The 9290-nt window shown below is 47.5% G+C and overlaps 1 protein-coding gene across 1 annotated transcript in view; it reads right to left on the bottom strand.

Annotated features, from left to right (window-relative positions):
• Nucleotides 1-5349: 5349 nt before the first annotated feature.
• LOC108444174 (protein FAM214B) overlaps nucleotides 5350-9290 on the bottom strand; it is a 31420-nt gene continuing 27479 nt past the window's right edge. The window contains exon 12 of the mRNA XM_037531758.1: nucleotides 5350-5573. Coding sequence (XP_037387655.1) covers nucleotides 5420-5573 — 154 coding nt within the window. The 3' untranslated portion in view covers nucleotides 5350-5419. The remainder of the gene's footprint in view (nucleotides 5574-9290) is intronic.

Raw genomic sequence — 9290 nt, 5'->3', positions numbered from 1 at the left:
AGCCGCCGCGCTGACGAGCCGCGCGGACCGGCTGAGCTGTTTATCCCGAGAAAATGTGAAGCGGTTATTCCGGGTGTTCCGGGTTTCTTTGTCAGTACAGCGCTGCCATGGCAACAGAGGTCAGCGAGTACATCAGAAAAAAAAACAAAACGAAAAAACAACAGAGTTAGAGGGATGGAGAGGGATGGAGGGAGGAGAGGGAGGAGGGAGGGGGGAAAGGGATGGGGTATGGAGAGGGGTGGGGGTAGACGGATGGAGAGGGAGGGGGGAAAGGGATGGGGTATGGAGAGGGGTGGGGGTAGACGGATGGAGAGGGATGGAGAGGGTGGGGATGGAGCAGGGAGGGGGAGAGGGTGGGGATGGAGCAGGGAGGGGGAGAGGGTGGGGATGGAGGAGGGAGGGGGGAAGGGATGGTGTATGGAGAGGGATGGAGAGGGGTGGGGGTAGACGGATGGAGGGGGAGAGGGTGGGGATGGAGAGGGTGGGGAGGGAGGGGGAGAGGGTGGGGATGGAGAGGGTGGGGAGGGAGGGGGAGAGGGTGGGGAGGGAGGGGGAAAGGGATGGGGTATGGAGAGGGGTGGGGGTAGACGGATGGAGAGGGATGGAGAGGGTGGGGATGGAGCAGGGAGGGGGAGAGGGTGGGGATGGAGCAGGGAGGGGGAGAGGGTGGGGATGGAGGAGGGAGGGAGGAGAGGGATGGAGGGAGGGGGGAAGGGATGGGGTATGGAGAGGGATGGAGAGGGGTGGGGGTAGACGGATGGAGGGGGAGAGGGTGGGGATGGAGGAGGGAGAGGGTGGGGATGGAGAGGGAGGGGATGGAGGAGGGAGAGGGTGGGGAGGGAGGGGGAGAGGGAGGGGGAAAAGGGATGGGGTATGGAGGGGGTATGGAGAGGGATGGAGAGGGGTGGGGGTAGACAGATGGAGAGGGAGGGGGAGAGGGATGGAGAGGGTGGGGATGGAGGAGGGAGAGGGTGGGGAGGGAGATGAAGGGGGAGAGGGATGGAGGGAGGGGGAAAAGGGATGGGGTATGGAGAGGGTGGGGATGGAGGAGGGAGAGGGTGGGGGGAGAGGGTGGGGATGGAGAGGGAGGGGGGAGAGGGATGGGGTATGGAGAGGGAGGGGGAGAGGGATTTAGAGGGATACAGAAGTGGATGGATGGATGGATGGATGGATGGATGGAGGGATGGAATGATGAGTGGATGGACGAACTGATGAACTGGACATCACTTTTGAGGCAGTTATTTGCTGGTTCGATCCCCAGAGCCGACAGTCCATGACTGAGGTGACCTTGAGCAAGACACCTAACCCCCAACTGCTCCCCGGGCGCTGCGGATAGGGCTGCCCACCGCTCTGGGCAAGTGTGCTCACTGCCCCCTAGTGTGTGTGTATTCACTAGTATGTATGTGGCGTTTCAGGTCACGGATGGGTTAAATGCGGAGGTGGAATTTCCCCGTTTGTGGGACTAATAAGGATCAATTAAACTTAAACTTAAACCTAAACCTAAACTAACCACTGAACCCACAGCTGAAGGGCGGCAGTGTTGTTCTCCGTCCTCCCAGCAGGGGCCGCCAGACTCACACAAGCCATATACATGTGCAAGTATACACACACTGCGTTTCATCCTCCACCGTTTTAGCTACTCCTGTCCACCACGACAGTCTGTCAGCGTCAGAAACCACACGGAGATCATTTAAAGGACAACTCCACTGATTTATCAACATTTCCTCCACAATTCAGTGTCAGAAACAGACTAAACGGAGCGGTTTGGTGTGAAATGGTTCAGGTCTCTTTACGGTGGTGGTGATGGGAACCAGGGGTCGCCATGAGAACGCAGATATAGACATTTTACTTACCATCCAGAACCACGAGAGCACCTGCACGATTCCTCTGAGTTTATATGGAATGTTGATGGTGGTAAATTAGAGGAAATATGTTTTCTTCGGGGACTGTTTTAATCCTGCTGCGTGCATCTCTCCGCTGTGACGAGCTAAATCCAGTTTTTTCTCAACATCAGGGAATTCAGAACCAGTTCATGTAGGAACTTTCTGTGAGGAGCTTTTAGAGGTGGACGTCTGGTTCCTATCACCACCACTGTGAGCAGCTCTGACTGCGCGTTTCTCTAGAAACTCAGCGTTTCGCATCAAATCACTCCTAACGGCTCTGTGAGCAGCTCTGACTTGGTAAGTTTCTCTAGAACCACATCAAACCACTCTGAGCGACTCTGTTTAAGTCTGAACCAGTTAAAAATGCAGTTTTTTGGGGAAGAACAGTTGAATTCCCTCCTAAACAGCTCCACATGGCCAGAGGAGAGTGTGGTGATTTCTACGCCACCGATTAGCATGAGGTTTTCATCACCCGTTAGCTACATTAGCTCGTAGCTCCAGAGCTAAAACTAAAGAAGGGAACTTCAGACTCCAGACGTTTGGAGTAACCTGGGTAAACGGTGTACATTTTGGGGAAGTACCGCTTTAATACAGGGCCCTGTAAGAGGTCCCGGATCACAGAAATCAGGATATAGTCCAGTATCTGGAGGTGGGAGTGACCCATCGGAGCGGTGTTTACATTCCAGCTGTGAGACCTTGGAAGCAGCAGGCCAGAGGAATGCTGGGAGGACGCTCAGCTCAGGGTGGAGGACAAACAGACCAGCGCATGGCGTTTTGGATGCTGGCGCGCTGGTCAACCAGCATGACCATGCTGGGGTGACCAGAATAGACCAGCACGGAACGCCTGCTGGTCTGTGCCGTGGTTTTCAGCAGGGAAATCTTGATTGAGGCCTCCGTCAATTCATGTCCTTCATTGTAATAAACTAAATCATCAATGTCCTAGAGGACTCCACGCCATTAGCATGGATGCTAATTAGTTAGCTAATTCTGTGAAAACTTGTTTGTTTACACCCGTTTAAGGCTTAAATACGTGTTTTCTTGTTTAAAAAATTCTAGAAAAATTAAAAAGTGACCTAATTTTAAGGGACTTGCCTCACTCAGATGCCCAATTTGAGCTCATGGTGTAGCTAGCATGTGACGCTAATGCTAACGGCTAGTCAGAGAAGCTCTGTGTCAGCAACTTTGTGCCTTTATGAAGAAAACCTAACTAAATATTTCAGCTGAAGTTTGTGTACATCAACTCTTACGTCGAAATTCAGCTTATACTAGTAGGAATGACTGTAGTGTCATACGGTAATCCAAAGAAAATTAGGCCGACGTTCTAATTATTCCCTGTAAAGAGGCTTAATTAATGAATTTTCATTTTTGTCAGTTAAACGTGTCCCAAGATATCTTTCCTCATACTTCCTTCACTAATCACCAACACTACAGCGAGTTCCTATATGGCAGCCAGCAAGGCTTGAGTTTCAGAATCCTCAATGAAGCTTCATATTTCAGAAATTAGGGATTTATATACACTCTCAAAACTCACCGTCGGACCCATTAGGCCTGTAGACCATTTCAAGCCGTGAAGAAAACGTCAGGCGTCAGAGTTTCCCCTCCTTCAGAGCTCATTTTATTGTTTAAATATACATTTACATTTTCTCATTTTAAATACCCCCAAACCTCCCTCCCCCCCTCCCCACACTCCTCCTCTTTGCACTTGTTCATTTCCCCCCCTCCGTCCCTCTCTAAGAGAAATCACACACCCCTCTAGCTGTGCAGCATATTGCTTGTTCTTTTTTTTTCTTCCTTTTTTTCTTTTGTTTAAGACATCCGCGAACATAAATTAAAATACTACCACTTGCTTCCTGTAGGGGGAGCCAGACGCTACAAAACTCGTGGTTTAGCGAGCAAACCGGTTCAGCTTGGGATTCACAACCACGCCACTCTCCTCTGCGTTCCTGGAGACAAAACCATGAACCGTAAAATTAGCTCTCTACGTAAATCAATAGTTCGGTGAAAAATCGGATTCGCGCGGTTTTCCTCCTCGAGCCAAACGTCGTCAATCGGCCAAGAGGGACGTTTACTTGCACTGGAGCTGTGAGGCTAATGTGGCTAGCATGTGCGATTGTCTATGTTCACAGATAAGAGTGCGTAAAAACTAGGGGTGAACCGATGTGGGGATGTGGGCCAATGCCAGCGTCCGATATTCTTCATCTACATATCTGTCAAGACGTAAACAGAAGAGATTAGGACTAAATCTACCTGGATTAGCATTACAGAGCGTTGCATAGGAAGGAATACCTGTTGTAGAGGGACAGGAATGTGGAAAAAGAATAAGATGGAGATATTTTAGCGCAGCAGCCCAGCGTTGGCTCGGCACTTCGCTGTACAATAAATACGTCATGAAATATTGGTTTGAAGTAAAAACCGGTCAAATCTCAACATCTGTCCAGCGCGGATATGTTTTTAACCCACATCTGCAGGCACCCTTTCAGAAACCGGCATGCAGTCAGCACAGTGCTAAGCGGTGAGGGATAAGCTTCCACTACTTGAGAGCCATTAGCCTCGTGGCTCCGGTGCCACAGTGCCATTCACTTAGTGATCTGGTGTTTGCGCGGTTTTCCCATTTTTCACCAAACTATTGGTTTAAAGCCCCAATCGGGAACAAGCACAATGTTGCCGCAGGACAGAAATGCCAACTGTATGTGTTTTAACAGGCGCCATACAAACGCCATGCGTCTTGCAAGCCCTTGGTTTCATCCTGTAGGTGGCAGCATTTCCCAATTAGGACCCAGTTTTGTAGCATTTCCTTGCTCCCAGTCAGCCTGTTCATAATAGAATTACTCAAAACGTCAGTGCCCTTCGCTCTGCGTGCACACTGCCTTCAGGTCAGTGCTGTGGTCAGTGGAGGCCTTTCGCGTCTCTTGTCCTGCTGGTTGCCTTCTCTCTGGAACGTTCCAAGTCCTTCAGCACCGTCACAGGTGGTGTTCCTTCTCTAAACCGCCCCCGAACAAACTGGCCAGCTAGCATTTAGCCAAAGGCTAATAAAACAATCCTGGTGACACGTGGGCCAGATTTGGGCGACACGCTCTGATCCCAGACCCGCTACTCTAGCACCTCCAACCTTCTTCTCTAACTCCACCGTCTTCTCTTCGTCTCCTTCCTCCACCCTCACTGGCCAAACAGGGAGGGGCCGTCCGACCAGCTCCGCGTAGACGAGGTCCCAAGGCTGCTTCTGATTGGACGACCTGCTTGACTGTGATTGGTGCAGGCAGACTGAAGGGCAAAGTGTAACGGCACTAGAGGAAAACTCTTCAGTCACAAGGCATGCATGTTACACCCTCATCGTCAGAGAGTCCGTCGATTAGACAGTGTGATATTCGTTTGTTTTTGTTTCGTGTGTGTGCGTTAGGTCAGTCTTTCAAGTGTGTGTGGTTCTGTTTGTCCTACAAAAGTCTATTTTTCTATCAGTCTTTTCCGCGCCCACCTCTCTTTTTGCATCATGGGCTTTTTTTTTTTTTTTTGGGAGGTGGGGCTGGGGAGGGGGGTTGTCACACTCGGGGAGAGTATTTGGGGTTTCTTGGCACCTCGGTGAAAGATTTCAACTCATAAGGAATCCCCGTGTCCACCTCAATGGATTTGCGGGAGAATAGCAGCCGGATATCATTGTGCAAGTAAATTTTTCCAGATTTGGAGCTCTGGAATCTGAGGGGAAAAAGAAAAAGCAGTTAGCATCCATACTGAAAATACAGTCGCTCTGACAGACTGTAATACACTACAGGAAGCGTAGGGGGCGATACGGCTTCTACTGTTTCATTTAAAAAGCTCTATAATGTTCATATGATCCACACAGTCGCTCTGACAGACTGTAATACACTACAGGAAGCGTAGGGGGCGATACGGCTTCTACTGTTTCATTTAAAAAGCTCTATAATGTTCATATGATCCACACAGTCGCTCTGACAGACTGTAATACACTACAGGAAGCGTAGGGGGCGATACGGCTTCTACTGTTTCATTTAAAAAGCTCTATAATGTTCATATGATCCACACAGTCGCTCTGACAGACTGTAATACACTACAGGAAGCGTAGGGGGCGATACGGCTTCTACTGTTTCATTTAAAAAGCTCTATAATGTTCATATGATCCACTCAGTCGCTCTGACAGACTGTAATACACTACAGGAAGCGTAGGGGGCGATACGGCTTCTACTGTTTCATTTAAAAAGCTCTATAATGTTCATATGATCCACACAGTCGCTCTGACAGACTGTAATACACTACAGGAAGCGTAGGGGGCGATACGGCTTCTACTGTTTCATTTAAAAAGCTCTATAATGTTCATATGATCCACACAGTCGCTCTGACAGACTGTAATACACTACAGGAAGCGTAGGGGGCGATACGGCTTCTACTGTTTCATTTAAAAAGCTCTATAATGTTCATATGATCCACACAGTCGCTCTGACAGACTGTAATACACTACAGGAAGCGTAGGGGGCGATACGGCTTCTACTGTTTCATTTAAAAAGCTCTATAATGTTCATATGATCCACACAGTCGCTCTGACAGACTGTAATACACTACAGTAAGCGTAGGGGGCGATACGGCTTCTACTGTTTCATTTAAAAAGCTCTATAATGTTCATATGATCCACACAGTCGCTCTGACAGACTGTAATACACTACAGGAAGCGTAGGGGGCGATACGGCTTCTACTGTTTCATTTAAAAAGCTCTATAATGTTCATATGATCCACACAGTCGCTCTGACAGACTGTAATACACTACAGGAAGCGTAGGGGGCGATACGGCTTCTACTGTTTCATTTAAAAAGCTCTATAATGTTCATATGATCCACACAGTCGCTCTGACAGACTGTAATACACTACAGGAAGCGTAGGGGGCGATACGGCTTCTACTGTTTCATTTAAAAAGCTCTATAATGTTCATATGATCCACTCAGTCGCTCTGACAGACTGTAATACACTACAGGAAGCGTACGGGGCGATACGGCTTCTACTGTTTCATTTAAAAAGCTCTATAATGTTCATATGATCCACACAGTCGCTCTGACAGACTGTAATACACTACAGGAAGCGTAGGGGGCGATACGGCTTCTACTGTTTCATTTAAAAAGCTCTATAATGTTCATATGATCCACACAGTCGCTCTGACAGACTGTAATACACTACAGGAAGCGTAGGGGGCGATACGGCTTCTACCGTTTCATTTAAAAAGCTCTATAATGTTCATATGATCCACACAGTCGCTCTGACAGACTGTAATACACTACAGGAAGCGTAGGGGGCGATACGGCTTCTACCGTTTCATTTAAAAAGCTCTATAATGTTCATATGATCCACACAGTCGCTCTGACAGACTGTAATACACTACAGTAAGCGTAGGGGGCAATACGGCTTCTACCGTTTCATTTAAAAAGCTCTATAATGTTCATATGATCCACACAGTCGCTCTGACAGACTGTAATACACTACAGGAAGCGTAGGGGGCGATACGGCTTCTACCGTTTCATTTAAAAAGCTCTATAATGTTCATATGATCCACACAGTCGCTCTGACAGACTGTAATACACTACAGGAAGCGTAGGGGGCGATACGGCTTCTACTGTTTCATTTAAAAAGCTCTATAATGTTCATATGATCCACACAGTCGCTCTGACAGACTGTAATACACTACAGGAAGCGTAGGGGGCGATACGGCTTCTACTGTTTCATTTAAAAAGCTCTATAATGTTCATATGATCCACACAGTCGCTCTGACAGACTGTAATACACTACAGTAAGCGTAGGGGGCGATACGGCTTCTACTGTTTCATTTAAAAAGCTCTATAATGTTCATATGATCCACACAGTCGCTCTGACAGACTGTAATACACTACAGGAAGCGTAGGGGGCGATACGGCTTCTACTGTTTCATTTAAAAAGCTCTATAATGTTCATATGATCCACACAGTCGCTCTGACAGACTGTAATACACTACAGGAAGCGTAGGGGGCGATACGGCTTCTACTGTTTCATTTAAACAGCTCTATAATGTTCATATGATCCACACAGTCGCTCTGACAGACTGTAATACACTACAGGAAGCGTAGGGGGCGATACGGCTTCTACTGTTTCATTTAAAAAGCTCTATAATGTTCATATGATCCACTCAGTCGCTCTGACAGACTGTAATACACTACAGGAAGCGTACGGGGCGATACGGCTTCTACTGTTTCATTTAAAAAGCTCTATAATGTTCATATGATCCACACAGTCGCTCTGACAGACTGTAATACACTACAGGAAGCGTAGGGGGCGATACGGCTTCTACTGTTTCATTTAAAAAGCTCTATAATGTTCATATGATCCACACAGTCGCTCTGACAGACTGTAATACACTACAGGAAGCGTAGGGGGCGATACGGCTTCTACTGTTTCATTTAAAAAGCTCTATAATGTTCATATGATCCACACAGTCGCTCTGACAGACTGTAATACACTACAGGAAGCGTAGGGGGCGATACGGCTTCTACCGTTTCATTTAAAAAGCTCTATAATGTTCATATGATCCACACAGTCGCTCTGACAGACTGTAATACACTACAGTAAGCGTAGGGGGCGATACGGCTTCTACCGTTTCATTTAAAAAGCTCTATAATGTTCATATGATCCACACAGTCGCTCTGACAGACTGTAATACACTACAGGAAGCGTAGGGGGCGATACGGCTTCTACTGTTTCATTTAAAAAGCTCTATAATGTTCATATGATCCACACAGTCGCTCTGACAGACTGTAATACACTACAGGAAGCGTAGGGGGCGATACGGCTTCTACTGTTTCATTTAAAAAGCTCTATAATGTTCATATGATCCACGCAGTCGCTCTGACAGACTGTAATACACTACAGGAAGCGTAGGGGGCGATACGGCTTCTACTGTTTCATTTAAAAAGCTCTATAATGTTCATATGATCCACACAGTCGCTCTGACAGACTGTAATACACTACAGGAAGCGTAGGGGGCGATACGGCTTCTACTGTTTCATTTAAAAAGCTCTATAATGTTCATATGATCCACACAGTCGCTCTGACAGACTGTAATACACTACAGGAAGCGTAGGGGGCGATACGGCTTCTACTGTTTCATTTAAAAAGCTCTATAATGTTCATATGATCCACACAGTCGCTCTGACAGACTGTAATACACTACAGGAAGCGTAGGGGGCGATACGGCTTCTACTGTTTCATTTAAAAAGCTCTATAATGTTCATATGATCCACTCAGTCGCTCTGACAGACTGTAATACACTACAGGAAGCGTAGGGGGCGATACGGCTTCTACCGTTTCATTTAAAAAGCTCTATAATGTTCATATGATCCACACAGTCGCTCTGACAGACTGTAATACACTACAGGAAGC

Source organism: Pygocentrus nattereri, chromosome 20, assembly GCF_015220715.1.
Source record: "Pygocentrus nattereri isolate fPygNat1 chromosome 20, fPygNat1.pri, whole genome shotgun sequence".
NCBI classification, from domain to species: domain Eukaryota; kingdom Metazoa; phylum Chordata; class Actinopteri; order Characiformes; family Serrasalmidae; genus Pygocentrus; species Pygocentrus nattereri.
Note: the sequence above shows the minus strand (reverse complement) of the source record. Positions and strands in the feature narration are given on the sequence as shown.